This window comes from Carassius gibelio, chromosome B24, assembly GCF_023724105.1.
Source record: "Carassius gibelio isolate Cgi1373 ecotype wild population from Czech Republic chromosome B24, carGib1.2-hapl.c, whole genome shotgun sequence".
NCBI lineage: Eukaryota > Metazoa > Chordata > Actinopteri > Cypriniformes > Cyprinidae > Carassius > Carassius gibelio.
Window position 1 is genome coordinate 17,772,518 of NC_068419.1, and position 20,791 is coordinate 17,793,308.

Consider the following 20,791-nt stretch of genomic DNA (forward strand, 5'->3'; position numbering starts at 1 on the left):
GTATAAATGGTAGCAATAGCCAATGATACATTGTGTGAGTCAAAATCATACAGATTTCTTTAATGCCAAAAATCATTAGGATATTAAGTAAAGATATTTTGTAAGTTTCCTACCGTATATATATATCAAAACATAATTTCGGATTAGTAATATGCATAGCTAAGGACTTCATTTGAACAACTTTAAAGGAGATTTTCTAAAGTTTTTTGCATTCCAGACATTCCAGATTTTCAAATATTGTTCTATCCTAACAAACACATACATCAATGGAAAGCTTATTCACACACACACACACACACACACACTTGTCTCAGCACCTGGTAGGGTTTGTTGGAGTGGGGTATGAGCACACGGCCCTCCCTCCAGCGGTTGCCTTGATGACCACTGACCGTCCAGAGCAGGACGTCAGCTGAGCCCTGGCTGCTTTCTCTGCGCTGTTTGATGTGAAGCGTGCCGATGTGAGAGCCGAACATGTGATACCAGAAGGACAAGCACAGGTCCGAGTCCTGGCCCGACACGGATGGACTCACTAACCGAGCCACTTCTGTCTCCTGAGCACCTGTGGCCAGGGTGTAGATGAAGTTCCCTGATCCGCCTGCAGCAGACGGAGAGAAACCACGTGAGCTTCGGGTGTCTCACAGTTTCCATGCTGTGAGGTCAGTTTCTCACCAGTGTGGTCCATGTTTGGGCCGGTGTTCAGAGTCGGGGTGCCGCTGGACTGGATCTGCCACCTGAAACCGCTGTCCTCGGACATCCAGCCACAGAATGAAGGATCACTGGCCCAGCCGAAATCACAGGCGAACCACAGGAACGCTGCACAGAGAACACACACAGGGAAGATTATTAACAGAGCCAAAGCAGTGACACATACAGAATATTATTTATATTTTAGAATTATTATTTTTATATGAAAGTTTTTTTTTTCTTTTTTTTTCATGTATTTGAAAGCTGCATTTATTTGATTAAAAATACACTAAAAACAGTGAAATGGTATTACATTTTAAAATAACCATTTTCTATGTGAATCTGTGTTAAAATATAATTTATTTCTGTGATGCTCCGCTGTATTTTCAGCATCATTCCTCCAGTCTTCAGTGTCACATGATCTTCAGAAATCATGAAAATATGATGATTTACTGCTCAAGAAACATTTCTGATTATTATCAATGTTGAAACAATGTTGCAGCATTTATTTGAACACTCTCATAATAAAAGTACCTTTCCAAAATGTACTTTTTGTACTTTATTTACTCCTAAAATATGCATATTATTACCTTAAATGCTCATATTCACATCTAAAGAGCACATTTAAGTACGCTTTGTAAGTGACGTTTTCTACTTTTTTTTTTTTAATGAGAGTGAAACCGAATCTTTTGTAACATTGTAACTGTTTAATTGTTTTGAAGCTACTGTGTTATTGATTGGACTACACACATCTCCAAACTACATGCTTTATATCTACTGTCCACTTGATGGCAACAAAGAGTTATTTTACAAGCAGCAGAAAACACCATCATTTAAGCATGAGCATTTCCAAATTCCAAAGCCAAATTCATACACCAAATATAGCTAGATCTTGAGCGAGAATACAGAACACACGAAACAATGAGGCTTTGAAACTGAGATTGACATGAAAGAAGCAGGGAGGGATTAAACGATGTTAGATTGAGTGAGAGATAGAAAGCCAAAGAGAGAAAGCAGAGAGAATTGAGACGGACAGAAAAGCAGAAGCACGTCTAGGATGTCAGCTACGCCGGTCCCTGCACAGCCTCAGCGCTGCTTTATAGACAGTTTAATAAAGCCAGGATTCTCCACGAGTTTCACAGGGTATTTGCTCACTGAATGCGAAGGAAAGAATTTCCCATTAAAAGCCGCAGCTCAGGCACGCAGCCACTGCAGCTTCAGAAAATGCCAGTTTCCAATTAAAAGTTATTTCTTCTTTTCCATCTGTAAATGGATTGGGGCTGTCGCAGTGGAGGACAGTGCACGGATACGTTTCACCGCAGTACAGAACGTTCTACCAGTTTTGAATGCTTGTCATAGCAAATAAACCACATCCAATAATAGAAAGTGCACACATCTACTCAATGTTAACCAGCCAAGACCACACACTCACACACAAGGACACATGCTTATTAGGACCTTCAATCTATTCAGTTGTGTTGCTGTTTTGCTTGTTGTGATGAAGCTCAGACAGGGCCAAACACACACACAAACACACACACACACACACACACACTGGCTAATTAGACAAGGTCAGTTAAGGGGGATTTTTCGTTTGCCCATTAGTGAACAGTCTTGAATGGCTAATCAGTCATCACGCTGAATTAGCAAATCAAAGAAGCTCTTTACAGATTTTTACTAGAACTCTACAGAAACGAGATTACATACTCATCTTTGAGTTCACACACTTATAATCAAACAGAGAACTAAGAAAACATACAATAAGAATTTTCTTTCTTAAAGGTGCAGTGCGTCATTTCTGTGCTGCTAGAGACAGCAAATGTACATAACTGCAAAAAAAAATTTTGAAGAAGAAAATAGCTTACTGGTGCTCATCAGACACAGTGCATCTAGTTCCCTCTTTTTCAGAAAAAAAAAACAGGTAATCCTGAATGAAACTCATAAAAAAATATTTTAAATGTACAAATTATTCGGGGAAATTAGCTATAATTGGCTTACTTAGAGTTGTCTGTGCACACTGGACTGGAATAGAGAAAGTATGCTAACACTGCAAAAATGACACGCCGCACCTTTAAGGGAGTATGCATTAGTACAATCCTGAATAATTAGAGAAATTATGGGTAGAATTAGAGGTAAGTACCTTTCTCATCTGGAACGGTGCTGGTCTCTGTGGTGGTCTCTGGCGCTGCGGTTCCACCTGTAGTGTGGACACAGAGAAGCCCATTAGATGAAAAGTTAAAGTAAGACACTGGCTAATATTTTATTTGGATATTATCAGGAGGTAAGGATCTGACTGTGCTAATTCCCCTCTTTGTATTTGCTTAGCATTTTTAAAATGAGCTTTGCCGGATGAGACATGCAAATACGTTCAGAAACGTTGGAACCTTTACTTTTATCATTTAGCAGAGGGGGGTGCAATTCTGTGTAACACACACTCTGTGAGACTGCACTGAAGTCAACACACAGGAGATTAGAGGCAGAATTTATAATGCTTTGTTAGTATTAACAGCTGGAGAGCAGAAGACATTTTCACACATGAATAACTTAAGGTAAGTGCAAGCTAGATTGCAATGGAGTATTATATTACTGTATACTACTTACTGTGTGGTAGTGTTACTGTTTAAAACCATTCTTTCTGTTTCTCTGAGTGTCTATTTACACTAAATGCATATAACCCACCACCTTGTTGGTAGAAGCTATTCACCCTAACTCGACCCAGCAACGTGTGGTTGGGCTAGTCAACACTACAAAAGACGATTGTATAAAATCAGCTCCAGTGACGCAGATTGGAAAAGCATGTGCCAAAGTCATTTTCGACCCTGGAATGAATCCGCCTTTTGCCAACATATTTTTTTCACATCGGAAAGGCATTTATTTTCAATAAAAATGAAAGAAATAATCGAAAAGTTGAAAATAAAGTATCGGGTAGGGTTAGGGTAGGTGTAAGGAGGGCTTATTTTATCCCAATAAGGTGGAATCCATTTAATAATTTGAATTAAAAAAAATATTTACACTCAATACGTTATTATTGCATACTATTTGATAATGTACAACAATACCGGGGTGCAAAAAACCCCACTATTTGCTATAAGTAGTATAAATGGCACAAAATCCTGCTATTTTAACAGTGTAAATATAATAACTATTTGCACTTAGTGGAAATACCATGTTGCTAAGAAAATATCATTTTCACTTAGTGTAAATAGCCGATGCCATTTTTTTTATTGTATGTGAAACAGTGTGAGTCATACTACACAGTATATACTGTATTCTGCATACTATTTCCTTAAAATAAAGCAGTATGTAGCAGAAGTTGATTTTAGTATGTACATGTTAAATTATGCATACCACACATTATATACTGCATACTGCTAAATGCTTTTTAAATGTATTGTATGTGAAGCAGTAGTAATCAGTCATAATGGACTATTTAAACTGTACTTACTTTAAATTTATACTAAAACTTGTTATACCTTGTGACACCAAAACAAATTCCTTGTGTGTGCACCTGTCAATAAAGCTCTTTGTGACTTTACTGTAGTATGCTACAATGTTGTGACATGACCTTGCCATTTTATATTAGTTCGACACATAACCATCTCAGAACTAAATACCAAAAAAAAAAATTGCATTTTTAATCCAATTTTGTATAAACGATTTTAACTTTTGGCAGTCCTCAAGGTAGATATCGCAGATATTGCATTTGATACCTCTCGCCGTTCATTCATCACTGTCTGGCTTTTGTAATGAAATGGAAGGCCAAATGGAGCTCGTTTTGCAAATGTAGAAGGTTATTTCAGTATTAGATGCATACAGAACATTTGCAGTCCATGCACAGTATACTTCACTTCTAGTAGGAGTAGTGTGGTAAGTGTGGTTATATGCAATGAGATTCATAGTGTGAGGAGTGATTTGTATAAGCCCCCCCCCCCCCCAAAAAAAAAATAAAAAAAAAAATGCTAGAAGAGCTGATATTTGCGGAAGCAAGGGAGGCAGTTAGTCTTTTGGGATTAGCATAGCAAAAGGAGCAAGTGCAGTAAGTAAGGTTGCAGTCTCTGCAGGCGGGTGTTAGCACCTGTCTGGTCGTAGTCATCACCTGTTCCACTATGGCAGTTGGCCTGGTCATCATCACACTCGTCTGATGGCGTAGTGGAGGAAGCGGGTGTAGTAGGGGGCACTGTGAGTCAGAGATACCAGAGAAAAAGATACCCATTATTCATGACGGTGACACAGCTTTCACAAAATAAAGTGATGAATCACCTTTCTTCCCATGGTACCAAGGTACATTTTCATCATTTTTTAAAGGTGATTACTGAAAGTCCAAAACCACGTAGTACTATAGTATATATATTTTTTTGTACGTCATTCCACAAATCATCTTAATGATTATGCTCTTTCTGTAATCTTTCCAAGTCTGTAGCCTTTTGATACGGGCCTGTGCGTGACTCTGGCTGCAGGGTTGAGGATGTTATGCTCCACCCTGGGCCGGTATCCTCTCGGCTGTATCCTCTCATTATCTGCCTGTGCTCCTTTGGATGTGGCCTTTGCCTACATCTGCCTAAAACCCTGTGTTTACTCTCAGCTTGTAATGAGCTGCCCTTAAGCCTGTAGGGCTTTCCCGGGATAGAAGGAGAGGGAAAAATGAGCGGGGAGGGAGAGGGGGAAACGGGAGCTGTACTGGAAGTTGTGCGGGTGAGGGCATTTTGAAGAGTCTCTAAAGCAGAGGGGTCACAGCGAGGTCACTGTGCTGGCTCTGGACAGCATTGTTGATCGCATTGCACACTCTTGCTAGGACTTAGTGTCCTGCTGTTTGGAATGTGTATGGGTTCAGTTGTTTGATTGTGAGGGTTTAGCTAAGAAAGAGAAATAATGGGGTAAATTTATATACATAGTGTTGGACTTCATGTACTGGCATTAAAAGTAAAATCAAGCACTATCATCCAACTAAAGCCCCCGGTGGGATGCTGTGGCTTATACAAGCAAGTCTCAAAGAAATCCAATATGTAAATCCACTTAACGCTGCCTCAACAGAAAACACACATACCCCCCATCAGAGATAAACTAATTCAGGAAGAAAGACAGAGGGGAAGACATCAAGGAACTTTTCGTAATCCTTCAAGGCAGGTGGACCAAAGATTATCTCCAGCTGTGAGGGGCCCTGTTACTTAGGAGTGTCACAGGCCCCTGGTTTTCTGGGTTGGAGACATCCTTTGATGCCGCATCTGCCGGACAAGTAATTATGAAGAAAGCTAAGCTATACCCTATCCTGTCCTCTTGAGTGGATAAATCCAAATTCAATCATAATGCATTGTTACTATAAGACCACACACTTGAGGACCTTCAAACTCTGTTTAGATCAAAGGTCTGTCATTTTGTTTGCCTCTTGTTCACTTGCTTTAAACAATCTGTCTTTGGCTTGTTGCAAGATTGTCCATTATGTGAATGAATCACGGTTTCTTTGAAAAATATTGTTGGAATACGCAACACACTACACTTGCCTAAAGTTACACTATTTGGAAAACAACAGAGCAACTGTTAATGCGACTGAAAATGTAGCTAAAGGGATCGTTCACTCAAAAATTTTAACTCTGTCATTAAATACACTAATGTAAGACAAATTATTTCTTCTCTTCTGTGTCAGTCTTCGACACAAATTCACGTATCTTGGTACTCTCTTCAACGGTGGCTTTGTGCATGAAAAGTATTCTTGTAGCTACAAAAAATTACAGTTGAACCACTGATGGACTATTTTTACGATGTCCTAACTATGTGTCTGGGTTTTAAATGTTGTAGTTCCCTTGGTGTCTATGGAGGGTTCTGAAGGTAAAACTGAGGTCTTACGAGTTTAGAACTACATGAGGGCGAGAAATTGATGACAGAAGTTTTATTTTTTGGGTGAAATATCTCTTTAAGTCAGTAGCGTCCTTTCTTGAGTACTCCTGTGTGGGGTTATGTGTGTGTCTGTGAATGAGTTTTCAACTTACCTTCCATTTCACAGCCCAGGAGTTCCAGTCTAAGTCCCATCCCAGCAGGAGTGGCTCTGTCTGGGTACACCCTAACAAAGCGTGTCAATATAGGCTCCACCGTCCTCAATGCTGGCGTGTCATAGTTCAAATTCCCCTCAAATAACTGCCAAGAACAACGACAGAGTCAGAGACAATAGTTAGCAGTCAAGCAGAAATGGAAAAAGATAAAAGTGAAATCTTTATTAAGAGTATTCCAAAGTTCGACAGACTGGGAAAGCAAAGAGCAGAGCTTTAATGAAAGAGAACGAGTGAGAGGGCACGCAGCTCACACCTTTCTTAACTTGGGCACTGCTGTATTTCTAATGCAACAAAGCACTAGAGAAAAGAAAGTCTTCAACTTTACTTCTGACATTGTATGGTTGAAAAAAAAGAAAGCTGCGGGCTAACACTGTAGTCTATGACAGCAGGATGCACAGGCTTTCAAAAGCATCTGCCTTTGACTTCACACTTCTGAAGCCTTAAAACCCAGACACGAGGAACCACAGGAGACAGACAAAAAAAACCTAAAAAAACGAAAGGACACTCGCCAGAGGTACCAAAGGTACAGAACAAGATGAGAAGTCATGAAAGAACATTAATGGCCATCAGAGCTAATGCGTCTCCTTTTGTCCTTCAAACTAAGGTAGAGATATAAGGGTTTTAAAAGGGTTCTTCTAGGATTTATAATCCAATCCATTTTTTTGATAGGGGATAAGGCACATAGGCTATGTTCTACAAAAAAGTCACGCATTTCATGTATTCCACATACTGTATTCACTATAATCGCAAATGAACACTATACTGTTATTCAGTTTTGCTATTATGACTGTTTTTAGGATTGAGATTATTATTAGTATTTTTTAATGCATTTGGGATGTTTCCCCAATAATGTGCTCACAGAATTAGACTATTTATTATCATTCTCTTCTCTGTCCATCTAAAAGGCATCGTAAGGAATACATTATAGCTCCACATTCAACTTTCTTAACACATTTCCTAAAATCAGGCTAAACTAATCTCAGATTAGTGCTTAAGAACCTCAAAGTGATTCAAAACTATTCTAAATGTTAAACCAGTTTATGTTTATGAACCACCTTCCAGCTTCCCTGTATCTTACCTTGGGCTTGTTGCCAGTGGCATCCATCACCATTTTCCAGTCAGATCCATTGTTGCTGTAGCCCAGCCGAAACTTCTTCATGAATACCTTGTTATCGCGGTGTTTGCCTCCCTGGATGATCAACCCTCGGAAGAGTTTATCTTCACCCAGATCTATCTGCAGCCACTCATCCACATACGGCTGGGGCTGTGGCAACAACATCCATCCCGAACGGCTGGTCAGCAGACGGGCATTCTCTGACACCCAGGTGCGCTCGGTGTGGGACGAAACTGTGATCTGAGAGTCTGCGATAAGGCCTGAGACCATTCCCAACATTCCAGAACATGGGTACTCTGTTGAAAGACAAAGAGAGTTTTAGATTCAAGGAAGATCGAACTGTTCACTAGTGACTATCCTGAGAAGTGACGTGAAAAGCAGCAGACAGAGAAAAATGTATTTGCAGTCAAATGTATTGGCCATCAAAGGAGAACGATAAATGGACTGTGTAGTTTTGGCACCCACCAGCAGGGGCTAACAGGGCCATGCTAACAAGTCAAACCTTGATCCCTCGGTTAGACTTTTATCTAACCTGCCACTGCTGGAAAAACAAATGTACCTTTATTTGTCATGCTAATAAAACACATGGATGCCGAGAAAGAGAGGGTTGTTTGAGAACATAGTGGAAGAGTTGAATGATAATTGAGGGACGTGTCTACAAAAGATTAGATTAGCTGTGAGTAGGTAAGTCTGAATGGAAGAGAAAGAAAGGGAAAGAAAAAAAAATGATATTGGCTGATAAACCTGGTAGAAACGGTCACATCTCAGTGAGCTGGGAAACATTCTTACCAACAACCTAAAGAGGTCACGGGCCATAAAGAGGCTGAACAAAGAGAGAAGGAAATACATTTGTTGCAAAGGAAAGACAGATGAAGTGGACAGAAGAGATAAGAAACCTCTTGTTCTCTTTGTTTCTCTCTCTCCATCTTCCTTTCACCACTGACCTTGTTCATTAACTCTTCTGCCTCTTTTTCTCAAGGTACCTAATTAAAACCTTTCACTAGTGTAGCTACCTTTCATTTCTGAAAAGTTGCTCACTCTTATTCTCAGTTCTGCTCCACTCTTAACTACCTTTTGTTTTTATTATGCTTTCTTATTCACCTTCCTCAAATCTATCCCTTCATCCGTCTTGTAATCTGTCTTCATCTCTCCAAACTGACTTCCTTTGTTTTAGGGTTGATACTAGGATTTTTCAGGCTTTGCAAACTTGTGTTGCAAAGAAAAAAATGAGTTTGAGGGAAATGATCAGACGTGCAGCACTGACTGTGTGTTGCCTGTCATGACTTTCGTACCTTCTCTGAAGCAGTGGAATTTGTGACCTTCCAGCGATAAAATAATCTATGATCAGCACCCGTTCAGCAGGAAAACATCAGAGAGAATCTTGGACTAGTCACAGGTGAACCTAATGTCCCGTGAAATACCACCAGAACAGAGTTTTCATTCACAACAATGTCTTTGTACTGATGAAGGGAACTTCTTCTGTAGTTTTGAAATGGAAAGAGCACTTGTCTGTGACCCCTTCAGAAGCTGCAGAGAATCCATATGTGAGTTCCAGTCTCCTAAAACAAAAAATTGCTTGTGACTTTGATTTTTCCATTGTTTGTTTGTAGATGTACAGCTGGGGTTAGGTTTACTGTAACCCTGCCAAATTTGGAAAATATCTCTGCGTGTAATTTTTGCTATATGCATGCCAAATTGTTTTGGGACCTGAATGAAAAAGATCTCCACTGAGGTGGTTGGACCTCAGAGTTTGGAAGTCAACCATGTTTATTTTCAATCCACTGGCTGGCACTGTCATCAGGACGTGTTTATGGATCTCAGATGGGGATGCATGGTAGAAGCTCCTGGTGTGGTAGACCCTGACAGACACACCCTGAGGGTGAACTGGTCCATATGCATCGCGTGTTTCCTCTGTTGGTTTGGTCTGTGCACAGCACATAAAGGCTGGATGACCACACACAGATGGTTTTATTTACAAACAGCGGGAGGAAGTTTATTAATGGATGTGGAAAGCCTATCAGACCTGAACTGTGCACAAGACCACCTCCTAACTGCCAGCAGGCATCCTCTATTGGTAGTGTCAAGGTACATCGCTTTCAAACATAGTGCCAAGGAATAGAGCTTGCAGCAGTACCTTGATAATGTGATATTCACCTTGATTAAGTGGTATCATATGGTAATACCATGGAACTTTTAATACTTACCATGGTAATGAATGGTTATCACAACACATCACATCACATCACATCACATCATGTACATGGCCCAGGAATGCCTTGGTGCAACCATTGTAAAATGGCAATAGTATCACTTGATAATACTTTGGTACCTTGATAATTGTACTTGTACCTTGCATCTAAAATGATGGTGTTTTTTTGGTACTCATCGGGTAATTTCAATGTTTTTGGACATGTACCATGATATACTTAGTAGTACCATGGTAAATGTGCACAAATGTATCAAAGTATGTCTTAGAAATATGTCCAATAAACATTCGGTAGTAATACCATGGTACTTGTTATTAAGATTCTTGGCAGTATCATCACAAGGGAGACCGATGCACACTGATGATGTCATTGGGAGGCCTCTGCTCTTGTGATGTGTTTAGAATGCGGTTTGTTCCCCTGTCCAAAACATGACTGCAACAGCTGCGCTCCAGAACTGCGGTGAACCGCACACATACAGTACACACACAAATGTACAACCAGTGCTTAATCTGTGTACACACACAGACTCTAAAAATAAGCCCCTATGCATGCTGAACGTAAAGTTGATAGAAGGCTCATGATGGCAAACATGCTCGTCCTCCTCCTACACATATGAGGAAATGTTCTCAGCGGGGAGGCGCTGATGATATGAAAGCCTTTGCAATCAAAGCTCTGTAGGGTGGAGCCATGCCAAAACATGCAGATGAGTATGCAAATGAAGACAGGGCCAGCTGGGCCTGACTGCGGCTGGTGGGTGTAGATCTTGCCATGTGCAACAGCATGTGCAATATGTACATCTGTGTGTGTTTGAAAGAGAGGCTGAGAGGTTAGAGCTCGGGGGAGGAGGGTAGAGGCAGAATTGGGGTAGAAGTGGATAGGTTGCAGCAGCAGCAGTGCACGCCATTCATTTTGAATGAAGTACATCCAAACATGGGGAAACATGAATACATGGTCCTTTCCATTGACGTTAACACTTGTCTATAACGTAATAGCTCATCCAATATTGCACATGCATGGTTTGCACATGGCTTTCAGGGGCATGAATAAACACTTCACCATATGCCTGCCTCCAAAGCAAGCAAAATGTAAACCATTTAATTGAAAGATCATGATGGAGTTGTGTGTTGACAAAACACTGCTTCTAAATCTGAGTTAACACTCTGTTTCTAAACATTTTGATGTATGCCAGTTGTGCCGTTGAGAGATTGTGTTGGAACCAACCTGAGATTTTGCATCCATACACCTCAAACCGCATGGCGATGCCGGCCTCCCAGGAGTAGGGTCGGATCCGGAGGTATCGCGTCAATGTGGGCTTGGGGAAAATGGCTTTCGCTACATCAGTAGGGTTGGTGTTCCCTTGGAAAATCTGACAAAAAAAAAAACAAACACATTAATTATTGACATGGTTTGTTTAGGAGAGTCACCAAGGACAGACCTTTGAGGCCTGGGACTCACCAAACACTGTGCCCCAGAAAAAGAGTGAAATGACAGGAATGTGTTTAGATCAGTGGCTACAAATAACAACCTAAATAGAGGCTGAGTTAGATTATCACTGGAGCCAACTTGGTAGTAATACAAAGGCCGCTTTGTGGTGTCACAGTCTGGGTTACAACTAGTGCTGAATGTTTTTGACGCTTCAGTTACACAATGGTTACTGTTGTTGTTGCAACAGACATAGCGATGAATCAGATTGTGTTATGTCCACATGCACTGATTCTTGCTGACAGCTAGCACATGTTCTCTGTGAAGGGAGGAACTGGAAATGTGTTGAAGGAAGACACAACTGTTACAAGAAAGACAAATTAAAGCAAAGGCAACCTTGTTGTTCATAGTATCTTGTTTCACAGTTCACTATGTAAAGGTCAACAGGTACATCATGAAAGATGTCTCTTTTACTTCCCCAGTTTCAGATTTTTTTCTTCTATGTTTTCTGAATTGGGAGGATAGTTAAGAATTAATTGTACTTTCTGTTTTATCACCTGATTCACTAAAATAATTATGCAAATTTGAATAGGCTACTTTTGACTTCTTACCTGTTGGGTAAAAAGCCCATACATTATGTAAGATTTTTAGTGATTAGAAACATTTATCATTTTCAATACACAATTCTTCATAAGGCTTTACAATTATTTTACAGTTGTTTGAGCTTTGTTGTCTTTTATTCAGTGTCCTTATAGACATTACTTCAAAGAAACAATTGGGCATTACTACAGGATGCCCAAACCCAAAGTTTGATTTCTGGAAAATGTATTATTGTTTATTCAGTGTTCCTTGTGTTCCTCCTACATACAGTACGTGCATATTCTGCATTTATTTTAATTGCTTAAAAAAAGAAGAAAAAAGAAGCTGATTTTCAAGTATTCATGTACTTCAATTCATTTAGCTGTTGCCACCAAGCAACAGGTCAATTTAGACCACTTGCTACGGTATTGATTTTACCCTGGTTAAGGGGGTTAAACATCTAAGATTGGTAAAATACCTGCAATGCACAGCCTATCTCTTAGCATATTGCTTTAATATCAGTACGGTCAACACAACTGTAAACTAGACAAGGTCAAACTGCAAGCTGTACAGCATGGCCAAGTGTTGCTAAGCCCGAATCAGGCCATACAGTCATCCGTCTATCCCAGAATCCATGCTGCTAATCGTGTCCCTGGTCACTACTTGTCAAAACGTGTGTGTCTGAGAGGGAGACACATGATGAGCCATCCACTATCTTTAAATGTCACGCCAATGCTCTGCTCTACTGCTCTAAGTAGTAAAAAGGCTTTCCTTTGTGCAACAACCCTACAGCCGAAACTGCAGTTTCAGCAGTCTGTAAATGGGCCCTCACCTCACAAAAGCACTTTAGAGCCAGGCAGACAGAAACAAGGCACCGCACCTTAAAAATGCAAGCTCTAAAAAGAGAACAGTGTACTTTAGTTGAGGGTCGACACAGAAATTGTTCCTTTGGGTATTTTTAAGCTTACTGTTACTTCCAGGCATGAAGATGTGTACGAACACACACCCACACACACACACACACACATAACACGCACAAGAGTCTAATTGGGTTGCTGAGCTTGACAGGTCAATTTCAAAATGTATAATGTTAGAGTCTGCCAAGCTGACATAAACATGCATATGAGCGCATGTTGCACTCACAAATGAGTAAAACAAAGTCATAAACTTCATACACTGGAAGTATCTCAAAATCTATGAAGCTGCCTACAGAGACAAACTCTTTGGTTCAGGTAAACCTCACAATGCCCAGTTCACATTAGAATCTGTCTTGGCTATATGATCCCCAAAATGCTGTCTGGGTAAGTAACTGGGTAGCAAGTTGTACGCTGATTGGCCAGTTATACAGTGCGTTGTGATTGCCTGAATACCTCAAGCGTGTGACGGAAATGTTACTCCCCTAAATATACTGTGATGCCGTTTGTCCCGGTACGATGAGACAAAAAACAATAAAACCCATTACAAATGAGGCACTTTTGTTGCATCCAGTGGGGACGTAATTACTTATTATAATAACTTATACTGTCTTTATACATGTTGCATAAAAAAAAACAAAATACATTTCTGCATTTGTGATCAGAGAGACAACAAACAGCAAGCGCTACTCTACACTGCTCAAAACACGCGTTTGAATCAACAGTGACAAATTCTTTAAATATAAAAACGTACTTACAGGCTGTTCTTGCATGAACATTTGGCCGGCATTATGCACTTCTTCCAACATCGGGGGAGGGGGTGTGTTAGAACGAGCCATTTTATGTAGGCGTGGTTGACTCTTGACTTTTATAAAGAATATCTCTTTGGATTTGAGACTTTAGTCTTTGCAACTTTACAGATCTTTTTTATGCACCAAGAGCTTGTTACACTCCAAAGAGAAAGGAAAACATGATATCGCATCATATGACCATCATATTTGTAATAGGCATGTCTCCCTTTAGTTACCTTTTCTGTGCTGAGGGACACATTTAAACCGATGGCTAATCGATCAGCGTCTCCTCGGTCCTCATTCAATCCTTCACGTGCTCAAGTGCGTCTAACCAGCTGTTCAAACACTTTAAACCTGGTAAACCCTCTCCTTCTCTCACGCTCTCCATTTGCCACTCTCTGTTTATTAACTCCTTTGTTCTTCCTTTCAAGGAAAAAAGCCCTACCACAAGTGTTGACATCATTCCTTAAAGGGAAAAAAGAAAATCAGTCAGACTACTGTGGTGGCGTTGGAGTTTGAGTTTTTACAGGGATTGCAAATTCAGTCTTTTAAGAGAGTGGATTAACATACCACAGTGGACACATAATGGAGTCGGAGAAACACAAGCCCTGCAGAACACATGAGCATTGCATTCCCATCTGGATCTGGAGCATGGATTGGTGTAACGGAAGGCACACGGTGACAGCGCTACAATACAGGAAGATGTTCACAGGGCTTCCTGCCAAGGAGTTCTGGAAATGTACCTAGTTACGGATTACTTCCATGTTAGGCTGAGAAAATAAAAGCTTATTTATCGTTTAGCGGAAAGTGAGCTGTACGGAACCAAACTTGATCTTCTACCAGGACTTTCTAACACCATTTCATTGTTAAATGAAAATGAAACGTTTAACTGTTAACAGAATGTTCCAGGTTTAAAACAAGTTAAGCTTTAATAAACCACTGAAGTCCTTTCCGATTGTTGCTTAGTAAAAAAAAAAAAATAAATAAATAAATAAATAAAACAAATACAATTTTGGAGAGTTTAAAAGCATAGATGTCCTTATAGCAATTCTTCCATATGACTTTTGTTTGTTTGTTTGTTTCTGAGACCCGTCATGCTAACATTGGTTTAATCAGTGGTTCTCAACGAGTTTATTTATTGTTTGATTGATTGAATCATGGTTCCCACTGTCGTGGAAAACCTGGATATATGAAAACTGTCATCTGTAGACCTGTAAAAGTCATGTAATTCAACAAATTCTTGAGATTTTAAATACATTTTGTTACGGCAAGCTCTAAAATATTTTTAAAATGTACAGTAAAAACATCTTTAAATATCCAATCCATTAAATCATGAACAGAAGTCAAGGGGCTTTGAATATTGTTGTGGACGATGGTGGATCTTGAAGTCAGAAAGGTTGAAAAGCACTGGGTTAAATCAGAAAAGGGATGCATTGCTCTTTTAAGGAGGATCATGAAATGAAGCAAATAAGTCACCTTCTGTTTTGAGCCTTCTTTAATAGTTATCCAGTCTTCTCCATTTGAGCTTACATCCACCTTGTAGGACTTCACATAGTATCTCTTGTTGGTCTCTTGAGAGATGGCTCCCTGTGTGCCGATCGCCGAGACAAAGCGCAGGAATCCAAGATCAACCTGAGGAGAGACGGACATTATTACTCCTATATTACTCTGAACAGAGGGAGTATCACTTTAAAAGTGGCTTATCAGGTGTCACATATAGAGCTCATGAGGTGAATATAAGAATGAAAGATTAATTTTAATGAATCCCAATTTAATAAAGCATATTCGATGTGACGATTTAATTTCCTGAACGGGAGACAAGAGCTTATTGGATGAGGAAGGATATTTAACTTCATAGAGCCTGTGTCTGGGGGAAATATCATTTGAAAGGAAACGTGTATTTCAGACGTGTGCCGTATTGAAAAATGAATGCTTCATAAAGAAGTCATGAGTTGTGATGTCATTCCTGTGAACACTGTGGACAGAGATGTGTGTGATTTGGTCAAACTCTAGTATTATCAGAGCTGTAATACACAGGATAGGATGGTGGTGGTGGTGGTGGGGTATCTTATTTAATATCTCATTTTTGTTATGGAGAAAACTGAGATCTTTCAGAAGGATTCAGCCATTTGCTTCCACAGCATACACTGAGCAAATGGACATTGAAAATGCCAAGCAGAAGTTTTTGGGGAGACACTTTAGTGCTCGGAGTCATAATTGGAAACTGATGTCATCCCATACAACATTTTCAACAAATCTCACTGGTGAACCAACATTTACAGTACTGCTGAGACAATGTCAGCGGCAAATAGCCGTCAGAGCTAAAACTAGCTAAAAACTTTAAAGAAAAAATTAAGTAAAAAAAAAAGTAAAATTTATGACACACTTAAGTCATAATGTATCTTTGTAGGTCATAATTTGGACTTTTTAAGACATGAATTGTTTCTTATGTGTCATAAATTGGTTTCCATACATATTGTATGATGCATAAGGAATTGCCACTTTACATATATTTATTAATATATTGTAATGGCATTTTATGTTAATGCACTTCATAATGTACAGACAGTACATGAATAATAAATGAATAAATAAATAAACAAACAAATAAATAAATAAATAAATAAATATTGATTGAGAAATTACTTCAGTATTTTATAAAGCTGTTAAATGTAAAAATGTTTTGCAGTTTTTGTCTTCATTGCTATATATTTTTTGTATGTATCCGCATGGTCCAGGCATATATTGCAGTATACTGAAAAAAAAAAAATATATATATATATATAAGCACTGTTTTCCCAAATATGCAAGTGCTTATTTAATATACGTGTATATATCATGTATTATTTTATATGTGTATCTATTACAACCAGTCAAACATGAATTTCTACAAAAAAATTTAACTGTTTTCAAACAGGTTTCCTAAATACTCTCCCTGTCTGCCATTGGTTTGACAAATTTCTTTAAACTCACGCCATTGGTTAAGCTGTTGCTATGTCAGGCTGGTTAAGATTATTCAACAAACAAAGCAATGTTCTGAATGCAACAAAGATCGCTTTCTAAAGAAATTAACCTACGAATGACTTACTTATAGCTGTCTCTGCTTATTAGACTAGGATAGGAAAGAATATTTTAACATCATGAAAATAATTAAAAAATAATAATGAAAACAAAATTATAATAATCACAGAAGCAAACAGGAGATTAAGGGAAAGCCCCTGCTCCTCGTGGGAACTCCCTGGCTGAGAAACTGCAGTTTCTGGCTTTCAGAAAACAAGCCATTCCAAAAGTGTATCACACTTCCTAATAAGGAGACGCACCAGACTTGACTGTGGGCAGTTCATCTGAAAAAACCATGACCACAAAAGCAAAAACAATGATGAATTATATCATTTTTGGTAAGAAAATATTTTTACAGTTGCAACCACACAGACATTTGAATTGACATTTGAGAACTTCTGAAGTTGCCAAATTATTATATTAGTCACTAGTGTGACTGTGCAGTTTTATAACAGTCAAGCCAATTTAAAGTCTGCTGCAACCACTGTGAGAAAATGTTCAAACTGGAATCCATTGGACTCCAGAGGAACATGTGTCCCCAAGACAGCTGACTCTGCAAATCATATTCTCTGCTTGTTAATTATAATTCTTCTCTATCTCTATTTTTTTTTAAAATGTTGCATGTTGTTTAAGTGTCTGAATATATCTCACTCAATAGACTAATAAAATAATGTAGTTCTTATTTTATCACATCCTATTATCTAAAATGTGAAGTTAAATCATGAATTTATCTTGCTGGCAAGAACCCAAATGTAACTACGTTTTCATAATTCTGTCATGGGAAAATCTGGTACGTTAACACTTGTTCATTTTGCCCAGAGTCCATCTGTGAAGAATGGACTTCAGCTTAATTTTTCAGAGCTAATTAAATTTACAAAGAGTGTGTGTTTTATTACACCAGAGCCTGTGTGTGTGTGTGTGTGTGTGTGTGTTGGAGGGGACAGTTCTTGTCTTGCTCTTGGCCTGCATGGAAGGAAGTGGCAGAAATCTAATCTGCCTAAACCTAGTGCAAAACTCACTGAAGCTTCTCGTGCTAATTGCATTGAATTAAACAAGCGTCAAACACGTCTGCCTGTTTCCTAAAGCTGTGACTGTTGTGTTCATCCTAGCATGGGCTTGTTATGGTGTTTGGTGGCTGTTTCAACACTGTTTATTTTGCTTTGTATGCTTTTAGGAAGTTGATTACACAGGATCTTTTTCAGTGTATTTCTTAAAACAATTTGTCATTTGTGGTCTTCGTTTTCTGGTCTGCACAAATAAAGCATTGTGCATTCATATTTTTCTCTATTTTCTTGTCTTTTTCACCCATGTCTTGCATATTAGTGGACAACAAAAATCCACAAATTGGTCAATCATTAAAAGCTCAACTACTCTTGTTTATCTAAGGCTCAAAAGCCATCTGGTGCAGGTTAGCCAGGAGGAACTTAGACGTTGAGCAGACAGATGCACGACGGCTCAATCAAAGCAAACACAAGTGTGGGACGGCAGGTTTCACAGGGCAAAGTTCTACTTCATCCATCAAACCGAAGCTTCCTCCCACCATCCCATCCCACGACACCTGGATGTGCCGAAAGCTCCTTTAAAATTCCATTAACCACAGGTATAATTAATTCACATTTTCATGAAAATTGTATTACTGCCAGCTGAGAGATCTATAGGCTCCTCGAAGACCTCACATTCATCACCCAATTTACCAAGTGGAATTAGCTGGAGTTATTTTTAGAACTGTTTTATATTTTTTTTTTTTAAGTTATGCATGTGCCTGAATGATGATCATGTGCTTCTCTTTCCTTACCTTAATCTAATAGTTGGATGGTTTGAAAGTGGACAGAGAGAGAGAAACTAATATAATTTGTAATGTAGTCGAGGAGATGAACCCTAACCTAACAACTCACATAAAAAATACAAATAAAAATTCTTGATATAATGCTAACAATCAAATCGGTCAGAGACGGATAAAACTTAACGGATTAAACACGCCCAGAACATTTTTTTGTTTCTCATTGAATATACAGTTTCACTTGGAAACATGTTTCCAGGTAATCACATGTAGGCACTGAAGATAGTTTAAACTCTAAATCCTAAGAATGCACCTAGCGCAGGTGTGATGCTAGCAGGGTGGCCTAGCTTGACACCAGCTCTGCAGGCTTTGTCAGTAGAGACTCTCATGTTAATTACAGTCCCACTGTCTAATTACTCATCAGCTGGCAGGAGAACAGCACCCGTCTCAAAATAGCAGCAGCTAATCCTTTAATTGAAGAGAGAAAAAAAAATCTAAGCAAAACAATGGAGAGCGGACATAGCTGCGTCTAGATGACCATGGCTAATGGAAAGCATATGTAGATGACATGCGAAGGCAAACAGGATATGGCCAAGAACGTTGTTTCTGGAGTGACATTTTGCCCCTAAGTCTCCCTCTTTCTGTCTCTATCCTTCGTTACATTCTACCTTGCTCTATGTATATACAAGGGTCTGAGAGGAACTTTTTTCTCAGAGGAAGTCTGTAATTAGTGCCTGCTTGAAGGCCCTGCAATTCCAACTTGTTTTTGTAGCAAAATGGGTTGGCGACTTAACGTAGTGGCACAGGGGACAAGAATAAGAGGGTGGGGTGGTGTCTCAATCATTGTTTCCATCTACGACCCTGGCACATTCCCTCCTCACCTCTATCAATCAAGCCGACAGCTTCCCGTTGAACTGGCCGACATAAAACCTGGTTGGCACTCTACAGTTCCAGACTTGAAAACATTGCCCTTATTGTTTTGAACACTCTGACCTCTTGTCAGAGATTCTTTAATGTACAAAATGAAGGTAAACATCCTCTCCAGTGATGCGAAAGAGAAAAGCCTTTCGCGTCCGTGTGAATCAAGCCCTGATCAAAGCATTTAGCAGAACAGCAGGACAGACGTATGCAGCGGTTTATAAATGAATCGCTGCGTATTCCAAGCACCGCTGCATAAACGCAAGCGGCTGATGCGTTTCAGTAGACCTGAGGACGAGAATGATTGTGAGGCTAAGATTAATGAAACAGAACATGATCTATAATGAGCAACTTCTATTCAGCCATTAGGAGCTAGACAGCGGCTTTCAACTATTGACAGTTGACTTTTTCCCAGATCAAAATGCATAATTCATAAAAGTGCTTTGATGCTCCTGGAGTGGATGAGCATGCATTTATTGCATCATTTGCAATACGCCACATACTGCATTGATGTCTACCAAAACAGGATCTGTTCTTTGTTATGCTAAGCTCTCCACGGGACTGAAAATCTGCCATCCATAAGGACCTTCACAGCATCTTTTGTTTTAGGTTACGGTCTTCAATAAATCGGAAGTCTTTCCCTGAGAGAGAGGTGAAATGTGTTGTACAGATGTATGTATCTCGGATTGTCACGCTTTAACACAGTCTTCCGATTTAAACCAGTCCATATCCAGAAACATAGTAGACTGGAAGTTTTCAGAGCCAGATTGGGCCCTTCTTTCATTCATCATACAGTACATCTGAAAAAGACCTTAACGGACATTTGATTTTCGGCATGGCACAAACCCTTGTAAACGGACAAGCCTCTGTAGCTCACTGGCTTCGCTCAAGATCTCCTGACCCTCGACTAATTATCAGGAGTGGCAAGCTGGGAGCATTAGACCCTGAATCTAATTTGAAGCCGCATTAAGATGCATGACAAATGCTGTCTTTTTGACACCTTCTGGGTAGAAAAAAACCTGCAAGAAATGGGGATTTTTAACAAGGAAGAACCAGCCTCTATGAATAATATAAATGTCGGCTGCAAATTACATTCGAGAGTGTAAATGTAATAAATAATGAACTGATAATATGCGTTGGAGGACACAGGAGTGAGCGAGTTGTGCGTGCCAAGTGGACTGCGCCATTAGATGGAGAAATACTGTTGTGGTGGGTCATGTTGCTTAATGGAAGCGAAATGAAGAATTCCACTCTTTTAATAACGCTTGTTATAATTAA

General features: G+C 39.4%; 1 protein-coding gene and 1 long non-coding RNA gene across 3 annotated transcripts in view; one reads left to right on the plus strand and one right to left on the minus strand.

The window, feature by feature from the left end:
* Positions 1 to 20,791, minus strand: part of LOC128013193 (neuropilin-1a) — a 63,579-nt gene that overhangs the window by 3,640 nt on the left and 39,148 nt on the right. The window contains exons 7-14 of one of the 2 annotated variants that reach the window (XM_052595979.1): positions 15,232 to 15,387; positions 11,271 to 11,415; positions 7,807 to 8,138; positions 6,669 to 6,813; positions 4,781 to 4,861; positions 2,825 to 2,881; positions 670 to 813; positions 318 to 595 (exon numbers count right to left, since the gene is read on the minus strand). In XM_052595979.1, the coding sequence (XP_052451939.1) occupies positions 318 to 595; positions 670 to 813; positions 2,825 to 2,881; positions 4,781 to 4,861; positions 6,669 to 6,813; positions 7,807 to 8,138; positions 11,271 to 11,415; positions 15,232 to 15,387 (1,338 nt within the window). Of the gene's footprint in view, positions 1 to 317; positions 596 to 669; positions 814 to 2,824; positions 2,882 to 4,759; positions 4,862 to 6,668; positions 6,814 to 7,806; positions 8,139 to 11,270; positions 11,416 to 15,231; positions 15,388 to 20,791 lie in introns of both variants that reach the window. The other variant, XM_052595978.1, reaches the window with a different exon arrangement.
* LOC128013196 (uncharacterized) lies at positions 2,903 to 15,410 on the plus strand. The gene is made up of 3 exons (XR_008183263.1): positions 2,903 to 3,233; positions 13,988 to 14,112; positions 14,187 to 15,410. It is a non-coding gene; the product is annotated as an uncharacterized LOC128013196 (long non-coding RNA).